This window comes from Panthera uncia, chromosome B1 (genome assembly GCF_023721935.1).
Source record: "Panthera uncia isolate 11264 chromosome B1, Puncia_PCG_1.0, whole genome shotgun sequence".
NCBI classification, from domain to species: Eukaryota; Metazoa; Chordata; class Mammalia; order Carnivora; family Felidae; genus Panthera; species Panthera uncia.
The window spans coordinates 5,113,192-5,133,191 of record NC_064811.1 but is presented as its reverse complement, the minus strand read 5'-3'; the positions used below and the strand labels follow the sequence as shown (position 1 = coordinate 5,133,191).

General features: G+C 47.9%; 1 protein-coding gene across 2 annotated transcripts in view; it reads right to left on the bottom strand.

The window, feature by feature from the left end:
• The window catches only part of EVC2 (EvC ciliary complex subunit 2), a 135,292-nt gene that overhangs the window by 52,015 nt on the left and 63,277 nt on the right, over window positions 1-20,000 (bottom strand). For both annotated transcript variants that reach the window (XM_049630286.1, XM_049630287.1), the window contains 2 exons: window positions 9,828-10,152; window positions 1,595-1,834 (listed from right to left, as the gene is read on the bottom strand). In XM_049630286.1, coding sequence (XP_049486243.1) covers window positions 1,595-1,834; window positions 9,828-10,152 — 565 coding nt within the window. The remainder of the gene's footprint in view (window positions 1-1,594; window positions 1,835-9,827; window positions 10,153-20,000) is intronic.

Here is a 20,000-nt window from a genome sequence, read left to right as displayed (position 1 = left end):
AACTGCTGGCCAATGGCTGGGCAGGGATTTGAACTCCGTGATCTAATTCCAGGACCTGTGCTCTAAATTCAGGCTGCTATCAAATGCCGCTTTAACCAGCGGCACAGTAGTTAGATGGGCAGTCATTGGACCAGCGGTAATCAAAACATTGGCTTAAGCTGTGCTATCCCACTGGGTGGCTCTGCTGTCTTTCCCCATCCGTGGAAACATAGTCCCTGCAGTGGGTCGCCAGAGAGATCAACGCTTTGTTCTACAAGATACATGTGATACCACGGCCAGTCTCCTCTCCCCCTAAAGCTGTGATGTCTCCAGTTCCCGACACCTGGGAACCTGCACCGTCCAGACGGGAAAGCAGAACGGTCGGTCCGATACGGCCGAACACCAGCGTGTTCCTGACTCACCAGCAGCAGAATCGATCTACCGGGAACACTGAGGCAATATTCCTGCCCTCCACAAAAACCGGGTCCGTGCGAACCACTGACTCGAGCCAGTTTCGTAAGGAAAAGCGCCTTGCAGCACAGATGCCTGTGCTGTGGGACAATTATCACCCATGGAAGTCACCTTCTTGATCCCATTACTGCTAACAATCATGCATTCGTTCTAGCTTGAACGCCCACGTGTTGACAGTCAGCCACCGCCCGCCATGAGGAGAAAGATGACTCCATAACTGGTCAGTACTTAAGGGATGCCACGGGGTCTGAAGGCCTAACCAGGAAGACAACAGAATCCTTCCTGTATCTACTCCCGCTGAAGTCTGAGTGGGAACAACCCGGAGAGGCTGGCTTGTTCTCCTCACGCGTGGTGCCTCCTGACGGGGGCCCTCTCACCCTGGAAAACCCACTTTCGGGAGCCTTTCGGGGACGGTCACTTGGTCTCCTCTGGCACGGCCCTGCTCCTCACAGCTCTCCCTCGCCGGGCCTGTGCCGGGACCAGAAATCTGCTCGCATGGCTGCAAGCCGGTGGTTTCACTCTGCGGGTGTAAACGCGCGTGCAAAATATCCCGTGCAGGCCGGAGAAATTCCTCAGCAGCGGTGGTGACGGTCTCAGATCGGCTATTCCCATTGATGTTCGGGACTTTATTCCATCGGGATTAGTAACATTCACACCGAGGCTCACACGCAAACACACGGATTCACCCAGGAGTATCCACAGAGAGTAAACCCCAGGTACACACGGATGCACGCACACGTGTATTTATAGATTTTTAACTGCTGTATATATATTAAGGGTATAATGTGCCAGGCACAGGCTCTTCCATGAATCCACTCTATTACCCCCATTCTGCAGGCTGAGGGAACGGGATCGGGGGAGTCAGGCAATTTGCCTCAATTCGCAGAGCTGATGGCTGGTGGGACAGGAATTCGAATCCGAGTCAGCCGGCGTCCCCGGCCTGGGCTTCAAGCCACCGACTGCCCGGTTTACTGGCAACTCACACACACCTCAAGGGGAGGAAGGAAAAGGCGGTCAGTTCACTGTATGCAACCGAAAGGAAGACAAAAGAAGAGACGGGACTCACTCCGGCAGAGGAGAAACCCCCGAGAGACGGGGCAGGGAAGTCACTCTTCCCTCACCGCGAGCCGATGTGAGGCCTCACCTGTATTTCGGAGTAATCCTGCAGCAGCGTTTTCGCCGCCTCTGGCTTCAGTTCCCCTTGGAAAATGGCGCTTTGTATCTGGGTAAAGAAGATATTGTGCAGTTCGTTTCTTTGGAAAATGGCCAGCTGCCTGTGCGCCTTGGCAAAGTCTTCCTCCTGCTGCAGAGCCAGGGACCTCCTGAGGTGCTCCTGCTCCAGGCCGTGCAGGGTCCGCAGGAGGCCGTTGCACTCCACAGCCCACTGTGGGAAAGGGAGGCGCAACGTGAGACATTACTCATCAAACAGGCATGCCCGGGCACGCCCGTGCCACATGCAAGTGCACACACACACACGTGCACACAGCAACACGGTGCATATACGGACGTTCAAATGCATACGCGCACACACGTGCGTCCAGCCACCCACGTGCACACGCCGAACACAGGCACACAGCAACACACAGTGCACAAGACCAAAGTGCACATGCATATATGCACATGCGCACAGCAAATATACACACACACAATACTTAGTGCACACACATGCATGCACACACACGTGCACACATGCACGCAGCAATGCGCAATGCATACGCACGTGCACATGCATACAGGTACACACACACGCACATACCAAACACACATGCACACAGCAACACAGTGCATACACACATGTTCAAATGCATACACGCACACACGTGCACATGCACGCACACACATGCACATGCATCCATGCACACAGATGCACACACCAAACACATGCACACAGCAACACACAGTGCAGAACACACATGTGCACATGCATATATGCACATGCGCACAGCAAATATACATACACATAATACTTAGTGCATGTGCATGCATGCACACACACGCATGCATGCACACAGCAATGCGCAATGCATACACACAGGTGCACACATCTACAACATGCACACAGCAACACAGTGCACACACGTGTGCACACGCATGCATATGCATACATGCGTGTGCACACAGCAAGTATATATACACACAGCAACACACAGTGAATACATGTATGCACATGCACACACATGCATATTGCAATGCAGAGTGCATACGAATGTGTGCACACGGATCCATTCATGCACACACAGCACCTGTACACTCACATGGCAACACACACACACACACACGCACACACACGCACACACACGTCCCAAGCTGGCAATGATAAGGCTGCTAAGCTCTGGGAAATACTGCTGCAACCTGTCCTTCACCGTTATCTTAATGTTTTTCAGAACAATCTCAAAGCAGAAAATTCACAGGGATGGAAATCTGCAAATCAAACTGCCCAAAAATAGCTTGCAGAATGGAAACGTTAATGGATTGTGCTGTTAGGCTCTCGGGCTTATTTCCATCATCTTTCATTCTTAACTCAATTGAAGAGGAAAATACCAGCAATCAGGCCAAAGTTGAGCTGATTTGGGTAAAAAAAGGAGGCAGAGTAGTTAAGAAACGGCCACTGGAGACCTGCATTCCTTGTGGTCATTATGAAGGAAGGAAGGAAGGAAAAGACACACCTATGCTGAGTTCCTGCTGCCTTCACATCCCACTACCAGAAAAGACCCACATCCCAGGAGGAGAGTGTAATTAATTCCCCCTGGGGAGCAGACTTCTAAGATGGTCCCAGCTTCTTTGGCCCCGTGGCATACACATCATATAGGTCCCTCCCCCTTGGGTGTGGACATGAACTCTGAACCTGACAGGACCGTCGCCTTATGACTTGGTTATTACGTGGCAAAAGTGAACGGGTCTTGATGGTGTAACGGAGGTCCCTGATCAGTTGACTTGAAGTTAACCGGGGCGGGGGGGGGGGGGGCGGGAAGGATCCTGGGTGGGCCTGAATACAGGAGGCGAGCATTCTGGAAAGATGCGCTGGGCCTTCCTGAGCAGAGAGACGCTCTTCTGCTGGCCTTGGGAGAAGCGAGCAGCCTCTTAAGAAGAACAGTACGTGGAGAAGGGAAACCTACAGGAGCTGAGGGCCCGAGTCCACACTGCAAGAAGGTGAATTCTGTGCACGACCGAAGAGCTGGGACCAGGGCCCCAAGCTCCAGAGAAGGCAGCCCAGCTGAGGCCCAGACGGCAGGCCTCTGAGACCCTGCAGAGAACTCAGCTAAACTGTGCCCAGACTCCCGGACGCAGAAACAATGGTCAGTGGGTGTGATGTGAAGTTGCTAGACGTGTGGCAATTTGGGACAGAAAATGAACACAGTCCACTTCACAGGTGAAGTCACACAAGCTCCGGGAAGCTGAGGGTCTCTCCCCAGCTCCTACCCGTGCCAGGAGAGGAGAGGAGGTGAAACCAGAATCTTCGGGCTCTGTGTTCTGCAGCCATAGACATTGGAGCAAAGTCAGGGGAAGGTGCCCGTGTCTGTGAGGCAGAGAGCACAGCCATCCCAGGGGTCAAGGTCAAGAGACCATGGTCTCAGGTGGCAGGAGGGGTTGGGTGGTGGCTGTGTAGGCTAAATGGAGACCCAGGGGAGGCAGAAGGGGGATGGGGACAGAGGGAGAGGGCTGTATTGTAGCCCCTCCGGCTAAGCAGGGACCACCGTATGCCCGCCAATGCTCTGTGTTCTCAGTGACCCATGTGGCCAGGCGCCCAGACCTACCGCTGTGCTTCCGATCACTCACAAAAGCCTATAAAGGTGATACAGATGCGCTTCTGCCTTTCTAGTTCTTGTTCCTTACGTTTGAATTTGCTCAGAATCTGGCCCAGATAGAAGAGTGTTATTTACACAGGGCCCCCCAAAAGCCCAGCAGCCCACCCAGGACAATCCCTGCCCTCGGGGTGCAACGACACCCCACATCTGTGAAGAGCAGCAGCCACAGCCCCCCGAGGTCACGGACCTCCACGTGCGTCCTCCCGGCCACATCTCCAGGGACCACCCCCGTATCAACGGTTTGCCTCGGCCACCAGAAAACACACGGTCTTGTTTTAAAAGCTGATCATATAGGGGCACCTGGGTGGCTCAGTTGGCTAAGTGTCTGACTTCAGCTCAGGTCATGATCTCACGGTTTGTGGGTTCGAGCCCCACGTGGGGCTCTGTGCTGGCCGCTCGGAGCCTGGAGCCTGCTTCGGATTCTGTGTCTCCCTCTCTCTCTCTGCCCCTCCCCCACTCATGCTCTGTCTCGGTCTCAAAAATAAATAAAAACATTAAACAAAAAAGCTGATTGTACAAAAAGGATCGGATCAGACTTCTGTGAGCCACTCTTCTGGACAGAAGTGGTTATTCACAGCTTTCATCTGAATTAGAGAATGCAGCTCACCCACAGTCAGGGGGGTGTGGGCACCACAGGACGATCTGCTGCTGAGACAGGAGCTGGTGCCCAGTTAGGCTGATTCACTCATCAAAGTGACCTTCTTTTCCTGACAGTGTGAAATTCAAGCCGCACACCCCAATTTATTTTAATTAACAGGAGTGAAACATCGGGTGAAATCCACATGGCTTTTCGCAGTCAGGACGTGTGTAGAGTGCACCCGCATGCACGGAAACCCTAAAATAAAGTTATCTGTCCTTGTTCAGAATTACATTTCTGAAGAATAAGGCACGAAGCAATGATATGCTCGTGTCATAGCGAAGCATTCCCTAAAACCAATTAAGAATGTTTAATGCTTACTTCTGAGAGAGACAGCGAGCGAGCGAGCAGGGGAGGGGCAGGGAGAGAGGGAGGCACAGAATCCGAAGCAGGCTCCAGGCTCCGAGCTGTCAGCAGAGAGCCCGACGCGGGGCTCGAACTCACCAGATGTGAGGTCAGGACCTGAGCTGAAGTCGGTCACTTAACCGAATGCGTCACCCGGGCGCCCACTAAAACCAATTTTGATGCGAGCCCCCCTCGCTTCCATCTACGCTGCCCTCCTGCGTTCAGGGTCCAGAGACCCCTGACCGAGCTCAGTCCTCCTGGGGCACAGATGAGAAGGCTATGCTGTAAAGCAGGGGAGCCCCCCACCAAGGGCCTATCGAGCAGGTGAGCATATAGAAGCGAGTGAGGTGTCCTGGTATGAGAGGCGCTAAGGGGTGGTGGAGAGTGGGCACAATGGAGAGAAGCCCTGCCTACGGGCCACCCACTGCTCAGCCCACCAACGGGGGCTCTGCAAGAACACGGACGCACCGCGGCACATCTCCCCATTTTTTAAAAGAAGCTGGAAGTCTGGATTTATGAGGCACCTGGGTGGCTCAGTCAGTTGAGCGTCTGATTTCGGCTCGGGTCATGATCTCGCAGTCCGTGAGTTCGAGCCCCACATCGGGCTCTGTGCTGACGGCTCGGAGCCCGGAGCCTGCTTCCTCCAATTCTGTGTCTCCCTCTCTCTCTGCTCCTCCCCCACTCACACCCTATCTCTCTCTCTCACAAAAATAAACAACATTAAAAATTTTTTTTAAATAGAAAACTAGTTCTTAATGGAATCATATGCCCAAAATATTTTCACGCATTTTCTTTAAAGACGACTGTGATAAACATATAGGTAAGTTACGAGGTCACTGGTAGTTTTTGTTAACAGGGAGTGGCTTGCACGGACCGGAAGGGAAGACTTTTGCCGTTCAGATGCTATTTTTGGAAGCGAACTGGCTCAAGCAAGGCGACCGGTTTCTGAACAGGGTGACCCAAAGGACCCAGAGCGATGGCAGCCTCCTGCTGCGGGCCAGCAGATTGGGGAGTAAGGCCAGGCAGGAACACGCTTGTCCCGCCATCCCTTCTCAGGACCCCAACTACCTGCGCCAATAATGAGGCAACACTTACAACCACATTGTTGTAGGCAGCCTTCTGGGAGCTAAAGGTAGGAGGGAGCTAAAGGTAGGAGGCAGCAGGATGGGTTAGCCTGGCACAGGGCAGCAGGGGGGTATGGCGTGCCAACGCACCATGGCTGCAGGGGGGTGCGGGGTTGGTGCTCGCTGCCTGGCGGCTCTGCGTCTTGGCCCCACCCACGTGTCCTCGGGCCGGTGACCTTCTCCAAATCCGTTTCCTCAGCTGTAAAAGTGGGATCCTATCAATTCCCACCTCACTCAGGGGGTGTGAAGATGTGACGAGGTCTACGCGCTGTGCTTAGAACCACACCTGCATGCGGCGAGCGCGAAGTGTGGGAGCGACTAATAAGATCAGAAAACATTCACACCATGATATTAAGCGGGAACAAGCAACATACGCAATTTTATGAACTGCCTAAACTTCACTTTGTTAAAAAAAAATAGAGACGGTGCCTGGGTGGCTCAGTCAGTTAAGCGTCTGACCGTCGGTTTCACCTCAGGTCATGATCTCAACAGTTCGTGAGTTCGAGCCCCGTGTCGGGCTCTGCGCTGACAGCACGGAGCCCGCTTGGGATTCTCTCTTTCCCTGTCCCTCTGCCCCTCCCCTGCTGATGCACTTGCTCTCCCTCTCAAAATAAATGAACAAACATACATATAGAAAGCAAAAGGCCAAAATGGATGCTGAAATCTCTGGGGTCAGGCAACAGTAGGAACTCAAAAAAAACCAGACTGAATGAATGTCTACCTTGGATGGCAAAGGGGGTGCCACTTTTTTTTTTCAAGGTTTCTCTTTTTATGCTTTGGAGCTGGAGTTGGCAAACTTTTCTGTAAAGGGCCAGATAAATCTTTTAAGGTTTGCCGTCACACATCCTATCCTTCTACTTTTTTTTTTCTTGCTTTGCTTTTAGTTTTCACAATCCTTTAAAAATGTAAAAACAGGGGCTCCCGGGGGGCTCAGTAGGTTGAGCGACTGACTTCAGCTCAGGTCACGATCTCGTGGTTCGTGAGCCCGAGTCCCATGTCGGGCTCTGTGCTGACAGCTCGGAGCCTGGAGCCTGCTTCGGATTCTGTGTCTCCCTCTCTCTCTGCCCCTCCCCTGCTTATGCTCTGTCTCTCAAAAAATAAATAAATGTTAAAAAATTAAAAAAATATAAAAATGTAAAAACACATTCTCAATCCATGGGCCAGACAAAAACAGGCTGGGCTCATGGGTCTAGTTTGCTGTCTCCTATTTTCTAGTACTTTCCAAGCCTCTTTCCTAGAACGTGTATTATTTTCATAGGAACAAAAATGATAACAAATCTAGGAGAGAAGAGAAAGACGAGCTGTGCGATGGTTTAGGGGTCAAATCACTGCTCTGTGAGCTCAGCACCATCTTCATAAGCACGTGGCTTAGAGAAACTTGGTGTTGACCAGCACAGTCATGGAGGGAGGTCAGAGAGCAGGGTCAGCCGGCAGGAAGCTGGTGGCTGAGGAGTGCCCCCAACCCCTGCCAGACACAAAACCACATCTTAACCCAGAACCTGTGCATGTAACTCTATTCAGAATGAGGATCTTTGCAGATGTAATTAAGTTAAGGATCTCATGGGACCATCCTGGGCTGTTTGGGTGAGCCCTAACTCCAAAGACAAGTGCCCTTAAAGAGACAGAAGAGATGACATCCCGGGCTAAAAGAGTGCATGTGAAGACAGAAGTCAAGACTGGAGTGATGTGGCCACCAGCCAAGGAGTGCCTGGAGCCACCAGAAGCTGGGAGGGACAAGAAAGGACCTTCCCCTAGAGACTTCTGAAGCGTATGCACGGCTGACACCTTGATTTAGGACTTCTGGCCCCCAGAATTGTCAAAGAATGAAAATACCTTGTTTTAAGCTACTAAATCTGTGGTAATTTGTTATAGCAGTCACAGGAAGTTCATACAGGAACCGAGCGGAAAATGAGCATCACCCTAAAACGAGATGCATGTTAAGGGGAGGGGGACCCCGGGGGCAAGGCATGAATCTCGCCTCTTTTCATCACCACCCATCTTGCAGGCCGACAACAGATGACCACTGGAGGGCCACAAGCTGTGGGCCCTGTTTGTCCACGTCCAGGGGAATCTGGGCATGGCCGGCAGGCTGGGGAACAGGAGTTAGCAGTTCAGAAGCCTGTTCCTTCCTAAATAGGTATTAGACCTCCTGAGGATGACCAATTTCTAGACCAGGAAATGGGGGCTCAAGTCCCAGGGACTGAGCCTCTTTCACAGAGGAAGGCAGGTATCAGGCTTGACTGGATGTACTCAGTGAAGAACTCTAGTATGATTCCTGTCAAAACACAAACTGACAGGTTTCTTAGAGAAATGAGAACTGATCTCTGGTCAACAGAAGCCAGCCCTGGGAAGGCCGAGGGTCAGAACTCTCAGAGCTGAGCACTGTGCACTGAGCTTGGGGCAGCCAACACCTCTTGGCTACTTTTCCTGCATCACCTCTCCCAGTCACCCTGAGAGGGGGTGCCCTCAGCCCTGGTTCACAGCCAGGCAGGCTCATCCAGGCCCCCAGGGGCCGAACCGCAATATACTGCAAAGGGAGTCCAGGTCTGTCTGACAATGGAGCTGGTGCTGGAGGGCTCCGCCGTCTAGCACCACGCAGCCCAGACGGACACCCACACGCGCTGACGTCACCACCTCCCTGGGCCACGCTCTCTGTGGATGCATGCTTTCTACTCTCCCCATGACCTCCCACAGCACTGTGAACACATCTCTATTCTCAAATAGTTGAATGAGGTCACACCTTCTAAACGTGAAGATCGTTCATTGAACTGTGAACTTCTTGAACTCAAGAACCATGTCTCATTTTCCTCTGTACTTCACTGCCTAGCCCAGTGCATGGAGACAGTAAGTGATCAATAAATCCTTTCTAAATAAATTCTAGATGGATGGATGGATGGATGGATGGACGGACAAGTGGATGAAAGGGTGGTGGGTGGGTGGATGGAGAGGTGAACAGAAGGATGGTAGGTAGAGGGATGGATGGATGGATGGAGGGATGATGTATAGATGGACAGGTGGATGGAAGGGTGGTGAGTGGGTGAAAGGATGGATGGATGGGTGGATGGATGTATAGATGGATGGGTGGATGGAAGGGTGGTGGGTAGATGGATGGATGGGTGGATGGATGGATGGAAGGGTGGTGGGTGGGTGAAAGGATAGATGGATGGATGGATGGGTAGATGGAAGGGTGGTGGGTAGATGGATGGATGGGTGGATAGATGAGTGGATTAAAAGAGTGATAGGTAGATGGATGAATGGGTATATAGATGGACAGGTGGATGGAAGGGTGGTGGATGCACAGATGGGTGGGTGGATGGACAGGTGGATGGGGGGTGAGTGGGTGGATGGATAGATGGATGGGTGATGAGTGAATGGGCGGATGGACGGGCAGACGGATGGATAAATGATGAATCCCTGAGAGAAAGCAGACAGGAGAGTGCAGCCTTCCTTTCAAAGCTGCCTTACCTTCTCACTGACACGTTTCAGCAATTCTTCTGCTTCTTCCATTGCCGCCATCTCCCTCTGGTACTGGTTCTCTGTCTTCTTTCTCGTTTCCAGGTCACATTCAGCTGTCAATGCCACCATCTTCCGATCATACTCCTCCTGTATTTCTTTCTCCAGCAACAGAAACTGCGTTTTGAAAACGGAGCCCATCCTCCTCTCTACTTGGGGGGAGAGGTGGCCAGCGCTGGTCAGATTCTTCAGCAGAAGGGCGATGATATCTCTGCTGATTTGGGTTCGACAAGCCTCCAGGGCTGAGTCGGCCCGATTCAGGGTTGCAATCTCCAACCTGGGGGACACAAAAGCCAAGAGCAGTCCACTCCGTGAAGTCACAGCAGACACCGAAGGTCCCTCAGAGCTCTGAAGTTTTGAACGATTTGTAGGTAACGCCTTTCTTTTTCCCTTTTTCCTCCTCCCCTTCCTCCCTCCCTCCTGCTCCAGCCTGTTACTGTCGGCCAGAGACCAAATCAGCAGATTCTTCAGTAGTCAATTTGCAGGGTGCCAGGCTGGAAACTACCAGGAATACAACTAATATAAGGCCTGGTCTTTGTCAACAAGTAACGCTTCAACAACAATGAGGAGGCCAAGGGAAAAATGGACAGTTAATATATCCGGGGGATTTTAACATAAAGCCGATTTTACTTTGTTCTGATTAAAAGTCATCCTGTGGAAATAACAACTAAAAGTAATACGGTGCCCTGGATGGGATCCTGGAACAGAAAAAGGACATTAGAAAAACTAGGGAGAAGTTAGGACGGCCGAGGAGCAGGGGGACCCTAAGCTTGCCTCGTCCCTCAAACACAGCTGGGTAAGTATCAAATCATTCTGAGCACGCAAGAAATCAATCTGAGGACTAAGAGAACAAAACTGCAAGTCTACAAGTAGAATCGTGGAAAGTAGGAGCTGCAGAGGGTTGATTTGGGGGAGATAAGAACTGCGGGTTTTGGGGGTAGTGGGGAGGGAACCCTGCTTACGGAGATTACCGCAAGGTATTAGCATCAGCAGAGCACAAAACGTGAAGCTTTAGAAGTCCGACACCACCGGGGTCGTGCCTGGCTTAGCGGTGATCCTGCCAACAAACTGGGCAAATTTGGAAGACATGGATAATAAATTCCTAGACCCACAAGTTACCAAAACTGAAACAGGAAGAAATAGAAAATTTGAACAGACCCATAACCAGCAAAGAAATTGAACCTGTAATCAAAAATCTCCCAACAAACGAGAGTCCTGGGTCAGATAGCTTCCCTGGGGAATTCTATCAGACATTTAAAGAAGAGTTAATACCTATTTATCTCAAATTGTTCCCCCCAAAATTACAAATGGATGGAAAACTTACAAACTCATTGTAAGAAGCCAGCATTACCTTGATTCCAACACCACATAAAGACCCCACTAAAAAGGAGAAGTACTAGTCAATATCCCTGATAAACATGAATGCAAAAACTCTCAAGAAACTATCAGCCAATCGAATCCAACAGTAAATTAAAAGAATGATTCACCATGATCAAGTGGGATTTATTCCTGGGCTGCAAGAGCAAATCAATATTTGCAAATCAATCAACACGATACACCGTTTTATGAATAAAAGAAAGGATAAGAACCATATGATCCCCTCAACCGATGCAGAAAAAGGATTTGACAAGATACAACATCCATTGTTGATAAAAGAAAACCCTCAACAAAGTAGGTATAGATGGAACATAACCTCAACATCTTAAAGGCCATATACGAAAGACCCACAGCTAGTATCATCCTCAACGGGGTAAAAACTGAGAGCCTTTCCCCTACAGTCAGGAACAAGACAAGGATGTCCACTCTCACCATCACTATTTAACACAGTACTGGAAGTCTTAGCCTCAGCAGTCAGGCAACAAAAAGAAATCGACAAGGAAGAAGCCGAACTTCACTATTTGCAGACGACATGATACTCTATGTAGAAAACCCAAAAGACTTCACCAAAAAACTGCCAGAACTAATCCATGAATTCAGCAAAGTCACAGGATATAAAATCAACGTACAGATATCTGTTGCATTTCTATACACCAATAACGAAGCAGCAGAAAAAAAAAAAATCAAGGAATCGATCCCATTTGCAATTGCACCAAAAACAGTAAGATCTCTAGGATTAAACCTAACTAAAGAGGTAAGAGATCTGTACTCTGAAAACTACAGAACACGGAGGAAAGAAATAGAAGAGGACACAAAGAAATGGAAACACATTCCATGCTCATGGACTGGAAGAACAAATATTGTTAAAATGTCTACACTAGTCAAAGCAATCTACACATTTGATGCAATCCCTATCAAAACACCACCAGCATTTTTCACAGAGCTAAAACAATCAATCCTAAAATTCGTATAGAACCACAAAAGACCCCGAATGGTCAAAGCAATTCTGAAAAAGAAAAGCAAAGTGGGAGGCATCACGATTTAGGACTTCAAGCTATATTACAAAGCGGTAATCATCAAGACAGTATGGTACTGGCACAAAAACAGACACATACATCAATGGTACAGAACAGAAAACCCAGAAATGGGCCTACAACTATGTGGTCAACTAATCTTTGACGAAGCAGGAAAGAACATCCAATGGAAAAAAGACAGTCACTTCAACAACAACGTGTAGAAGAATGAACCTGGACCACTTTCTTACACCACACACAAAAATAAACTCAAAATGGATGACAGCCCTCAATGTGAGACAAGAAACCATCAAAATCCTAGAGGAGAACACAGGCAGGCAGCAACCTCTTTAACCTCAGCAAGAACAACTTCTTACTAGACACATCTCTGGAGGCAAGAAAAACAAACGCAAAAATGAACTACTGGGACCTCATCAAAATAAAAAGCTTCTGCACAGTGAAGGAAACAATCAACAAAACTTAAAGGCAACCTATGGGAATGGGAGAAGATATCTGCAAATGACATATCTCACAAAGGGTTAATATCCAAAACCTATCAAGAACTTATCAAACTCAACACCCAAAAACCAAATAATCCAGTGAAGAAATGGGCAGAAGACACGAATAGACATTTTTCTAAAGAAGACATCCAGATGACTAACAGAAACATGAAAACGACGCTCAATATCATTCATCATCAAAGAAATACAAATCAAAACCATGATGAGATACCACCTCACCTGTCAGAATGGCTAAAATTCACAACACAAGCAACAACAGATGTTGGCGAGGACGCAGGCAAAGGGGAACCTTCTTGCACTGTTGGTGGGAATGCAAACTGGTGCGGCCACTGTGGAAAACAGTGTGGAGGTTCCTCAAAATGTTAAAAATAGAACTACCCCATGATCCAGCAACTGCACTAGTAGGTATTTACCCAAAGGATATAAAAATAAAAATACAGATTCAAAGGGGTACATGCACCCCAATGTTTATAGAAGCACTATCAACAACAGCCAAACTATGGAGAGAGCCCAAATTTCCACTTACTGATGAGTGGATAAAGAAGATGTGGTATATGTGTATATATATATATATATATATATATATATATATATATATATAATGAAATATTACTCAGCCATTAAAAAGAGTGAAATCTTGCCATTTGCAATGACGTGGATGGAGCTAGAGTGTATAATGCTAAGCGAAATAACTCAGTCAGAGAAAGACAAATATCATATGATTTCACTCCTATGTGGAATTTAAGAAACAAAACAGATAAACCTATGGGAAGGGGGAAAAAAAGAGAAGAGTGGGAAATAAACCACAAGGACTCTTAACGACAGAGAACAAACTGAGGGTGGATGGAGAGGAAGTGGGTGGGCTGATGGGTAAATGGATGATGTGTATTAAGGAAGGCGCTTGTTGGGATGGGCACTGGGTATTGTATGGAAGTGATGAATCCCTAAATTCTCCCCCCTGAAACCAATATTGCGCTGTTGGCTAACTAACTAGAACTTAAATAAAAATTTGAAAAGAAAAATAAAAGACAATCTAGGGAAATCTGAATGAAGTACGGACTTTGGTGAAGAATGGACCGACATTGGCTCATTGATTGTAATAAGTGTGCCATAACCATGTAACCTGCTGACAACAGGGGAGATTGTGTACAGTGTAGGGGGGAACTCTCCTTACTGTCTTCCCAATTTTTCTGTAAATCTACAACTGCTGTAAAAATAAAGTCTACTCAAGAAAAATCAATGAGATGCATCACAGGGTCCCAGGTTCTAGAACTTGATTGTGGTGGTGGTCGCATGACTCGATCCTTTACAGGAATGTGTCAGATTATACTCTTAATACGGGTGAATTTTACCATATGTTCATCATACCTCTATATAGCTATAAAAGGATGCATAGAAAAATTAATGCTCATGATGAAGAGTGTGGATAACAAAGACAAACAGAAAAAGACTTCCTTTACTGTAAGACCAATATTTCAACACAACCAATGAAGGCATTTGGCTGTATTTGCTTCCAGTTTGTTTCTCTAAGCCTACACTTCTCCATGTTTGCACACCATTTACATTGATGCAAAAACAATTCTGTCCTTTTTTTTTTTTCAATTAGCACTGTAACAGGAAACTTCCAGTGGTGTTTAAAAGTCATAAAAGTTTGAGGCGCCTGGGTGGCTCAGTCGGTTAAGTGTCTGACTTCGGCTCAGGTCAGATCTCACAGTTCATGGGTTCGAGGCCCAAGTTGGGCTCTGTGCTGACAGCTCAGAGCCTGGAGCCTACTTCGGATTCTGTCTCTCCCTCTCTCTCTCTCTCTGCCCCTCCCCAGCTCGCATTCTGTCTCTCCCTCTCTCTCTCTCTCTGCCCCTCCCCAGCTCGCATTCTGTCTCTCCCTGTCTTTCAAAAATGAATAAATGTTTAAAAATTTTTTTTTCTTAAAGCCATAAACGTTTCCTTTACAGTGGTTGCAAAATAGTTCATTTTGTGATGTACCATGATTTTTAACCATTTTTCTAGTGTTGCACATTTGGGTTACTTGAAAAATTCAAAACCTAAAATAGTCCCACAGTAACTATCAATGTAAAGAGTTTTTGGGCGGCTCAGTCAGTTAAGTGTCTGATTCTTGATTTCAGCTCAGGTCATGATCTCACAGTTCCTAAGTTCAAGCACCACATCAAGCTCTCCACTGACAGTGCAGCGTCTGCCTGGGATTCTCTCTCTCTCTCTCTGCCCCTCCCCTGCTTGTTCTCTCCTCCCTCTCTCTCTCTCTCTCTCTCTTTCAAAGTAAATAAATTAAAAAAAAAAAAACAAAAAAAACAAACCAAGAACCAAAAAAACCCACAATGTCAGTTAAATCTACTTTTTTCTGCCCTCCCTTTTCTCTTTTATGCCACTGGTTTGTTGGGGGAGCTAGATTATTCATCCTGCAGAATGCTCCACCTTCTTTCCATGGGGTGTCACTGTTCCTCTCTCCTCTGTATTTCCTGTAAAGTACTAGTTACATCTCATATCTTGATTAGAATCAGACTTAATTTGTTTTCCAAAATAGCCTGTAAGTGGCACCATATGCTTCCTATAAGGTCAAGGGATGGCTAAGTTCTAAGAGCGATCAGGAGGTTCAAGTAAGTGCCAGCATGATCCCTGCATCATAAAGTCTATCAACCTTCACCTAATCGTTTTAGCATCCAAGTGCAACTGTTAACTTAGATCCACGATTTCATTAGGGGCTGGAAAATGTTCATTTTGTAATTCTATCACTTCCACATTCATAAAGCTGACAGTCTTCAAACAATCCAGTTGTTCTGACATAAAGTCTGTGGACAGAATGGATGTTTGATTCTTTGCTAATTACAACTGATGTCACAGCAACTTCCAATGGTGACAAATGAGATTGGGTCCGTGTTTTTCTTTTTTTTGTTTGTTTCCTTATTTTGTTGTTATTTTGTTTTATTTTGTTTTGGTATTTGAAAACAAAAGGATGCTCAAACTTTTGCCAAATCCCTGAGAATCTGAGCTTTGGATAACTTCTACTGGGAAACTCACAAGAAGAAGAACATGAAATATGTTACCAGGCAGCATGGCTTATGGGGCAAATGACACCTGATTGATAGATCACATCTGGATGGGGGCACCTGTACATGAGCCATGAATGTCTAGCAGGGAAGCCACACTCTGGACTTCCTCAAGGGAAGTGACTCTGGGAACTGGGGATGTCCCTTGTGGGGGGACCCTGGAAGCTATGCTTGTGAGTTGTTACAGGAGATTCTGGCTCCTGTGGGGTATGAAGCTTTTAAGACAGGAAGGCTCCCACCTGAGCCCTGATGTGGATTACATCTCCTTGCACTCAGCTGTGTCGCCTGGCGAGAAAACACCTCCCAGACAGCGACGTAGTCCACAATGTGACCTGGGGCAAGGACACCCACGGAAGAATGCCTGATGTCCTCGTGGCAAGCCATGTTCCTGCCCCTCTGGCCATCTGCTTACACGGGGTCAAGTGTAGCTTATGGGAGTCTTTTGAGTCCAAGTGTTTACCTGGACCTAGGAACACCCCCTCCTCCTGTCCTGCATCATTGTGAAATTACAAATTTTTATGTATCTGGTGGGTTTCAATCAACTGCAGTGATAATTCTTTTTGGTGCTCAAATTTTTCCGTCTCAGGTCAAACTAGCTCCTGTGTCCTTTAGACATAACCCGATCAGCCTTTTTTTTTTTTTTAAGGTTTATTTTTTTATTTTGAGAGAGAAAGAAAGGGAGAACGAGCAGGGGAGGAGCAGAGGGAGAGGGAGAGAGGGAATCCCAAGCAGATTCTGCGCTGTCATCACAGAGCCCGACACAGGGCTCGAACACACGAACTGTGAGATCATGGCCCAAGCCGAAATCAAGAGTCAGAGACTCAACCGACTGAGCCACCCAGGCGCCCTTCATCAGTCTACTTTTAAGTAACAGCTCTGGCATTTCGTCTCTCATTTTCTCCACCACTACTCACTGAGCAGGTGTGTGTGCTGAGTGTCCCAGGTCACAAAGCGAGAAAGAAGCGCGTGCAGGGTTAAACATCCAAAGAACGAGGCCATGTTCCACAGGCTCAGAAAAAAAATTACTTCTCTGCTGAGAGAGACACAGTAGATTTCACATCTTTAATGAAGCTGTTTGTGGCAGGCAAGCTCATGGTCCCCTGAAGACATCCACGTCCTAATCCCCAGAACCTCTGGATGCGCTGGGTTACGTGGCAAAGGAGAAACAAGGTTGCGGATGAAATTAAGGTGGCTCATCAACTGACCTTAATGGTAGAGAGATAAATAACAAGGGTCTCTAAGAGTGGGAGGAGGGGGCAGAAGATGAGTGGGATCGGGAGAGGAAGAAAGGGGTGGGGGGTACGGGGTCATCAGCCCTGAAGACGGAGGACGGGCCAGGAGCCCGGGAGAGGGGAAGTCTCAAGGAGCCGGAGAAGGCAAGGAAACGGATTCTCCCCTAGAGCTGACCCCCTGACTTTTCTTGGGGAGGCCTGTTTTGGACTATGACCTCCAGAACTAGAAGACAATGCATTTGTGCTGGTTGAAGCCACCCAGTTCGCGGTAATTTGTTACTGCTGAATACGAAACTCCTACATCTTGCCTAACCACTCTATCCATCATTCATTCATTGGTTCATTGATTAACTTGCACAAGAGAGTGTTGCGGCTGCCTGTCGGGTGAACTCCCAGTGTTCTACCAGGTACGTGGGGGTTGGAATGAACAAGAGTACATCTCTGTAGGTCATTGCCGTCCAACCACCTACCAGTTAAGGGACCTGGGGAAAGAACTTAGCTCCCCCAGAGGATAAGGGGGGGACCCTCACAGGGTGGTGTTCAGGGTTAAAAGAGGTAAGAAATATAAAAAGCACGGGGTAGCGTCTCAAATTTTATTCGTTCTAAGTAATCATAGTTCCTTGGCTAACCTTGTCCCAGGAGACAGGTGGCAGAATAGAATATCGCACACGGCTCGCCCTTCCCAACTGCCCGGGAAGACAATCTCATGAGCACTTCCTGTCCAAACAGTTTTAATGTTAATCACCATGGATAAACTGTCAGAAGAGGCAACAGTCAAAACTGCCAGGGCGTCCCCAAAGCCACAAAGGAAAGAAAAATGTGCCTTTAAACCAATTAAAATGCCATGCAGTTAATGAGGCCAACTCTCATCTGTTAAATTTCCCGAATGGCCACAGGAGAGGAAAATAAGAATTAGGAATTCATCGTCTACATACGGGACTGGATCCATTGCTGTGGAGGCAATTCCCACCATCCCCTACGGCATTTTAAATTGTTTCTAATGAAATGCACATAAATTTCCACCTCCCCCCCCAAGTCTCTAATGGTTCCATGGGACAGAGACACTGTGAATCACACATGCTGGGCTGAAATTCTTACTACAAGTTGGCGGAGTTGGTGGGATTCCAACACTGCGTTCTCAGGGAATATTCATTTTTCTCAGGTCACAAAGATGATATGTTTTCACTGCACTGTAAGGTGAGTGTATTTGCTCAGGCCAGTTCTGTTACACCGTACGAACGATATACATACTCTTGTAAATGAGAGACTCACCCCGGAGTGCAGAATGATGTCCAGCCCATAAGAGGCACTTAATAAATGTAAGCCATTATCGTTTCTTAACAGGCTTGCTTATGATAACATCTTTCTCAAAGAAACTGCCCAGCTTAAATTATCCCAGAACTGATTAGGACTCTGATGATTAGCTACTGATGATAAAGAAAAGAGAATGACATTAGTGTCTTTTCCCCTATTGATTTCATGTAAAAAATTAATTGAGTTCTCATCAAACGGCGAGGAAGGTGTCAGAACAAAATTAGGGTCGGATTTGATACACAAGGCAGAAAACGTTCTCTTGAATGTGAAAGAGACCTCACTGGCCTGGAGGGTAATTAATCCAGAAGGAAAAAGAAATCAGCCATGGCCGTTTTTCAATATAAATCTGGGACCTTCAAGTTGGCATAACAGACCCACAAAAAGCAAACAGTACTAGGGAAACTGGAATTTTCTTCCTAGGAGTCCATTTCCACGTAAAGTCGTCCTGCAGGGGGATCCCATGTCAGGACCATAAATCACATCAGCGTACTGGTGATGTCGAGGGCCTAGACAATGCAAGTTGAGCAGGGAACATACCTCCTGAGTATCTTCATTGTCAAAACGGTAACGAGAGCCTAACTCAGAGCAAACGTAGTCATCGTACGTGAGCCAAGACATCAGTTAAAAGTTACGATGAACCATACGCTTTTGGTTTGGTAAGAACTCAGATTGTAGGCTACCAGGAATGGGCGGTCTGCATGCTCCCTCTGTGACAGTCTTTCCTCTTGCTGATCCCTCCGTGTAGAAGTCGGGTCGGGCCCGCCCTCCGCCCTCCGCCGGCCTCCAGCTTCTCCTTGCCCGCCCCTGGCCCCCGCACTGGCCACAGCCCCACACACCAGTCGGCTCTGCAACAGACCAAAAGGAGTGAGCGCTCCTCTGCCCACTTCAAATCCCTCCGGAACGTCCCTCCCAGCTCCCTTTCAGGCACACGCCAATCCCCTTGTCGCAAAAGGCAGCGCACACCGCATTATGTCTGAAAGCACGATGAACTTGGAAGTCACAGCCACTCAGCTTCCAATCTTAGCATCGTCCCTTCAGAGCTGGGTGATTCACGTGTGCGCCTTGGTGTCTCTGAGCCTAGTTTCCCGGCTGGTTAATGAGAATATTATCACTGTGTCAAATGAAGGCCATTAAGAGGATGAATAGCAGTGCCTCTTACGCACAGGCTTTGTTTTAATAGCTTTACAAACATCATCCCATCTAATCCTCATAACAGCCTTATAAAGTAGGTGATTAACCTTTTTTTTAACACGTGAGGAAACTGAGGCACAGGAAAATTAAAATGCCTGACTGAAAGTAGCATAGCTATTAGGTGGCAGAGCAGGGATTGGAAGCCTTAACACGTGGCTCTGGATCTACCCTCTGTCCTGCTGCTTCAGTCACACCAACACGCGCAAAGCGCTTAGCTAGTGCCTGAGACAAAACGGATGCTAAGAAAGGTTATTTCACATTGTTGTTGCTGTGTCTGTGTCTGTCCAGTCTTCCTTGATATCATTTTTATGACAAAGAAAAGAAGATAAGAGGGAAACATGACAAACATAGATGGGTGAATGGATGGATGGGTGGATGGATGGGAGGGTAGGTGGATGGAAGGATGCATGTACGT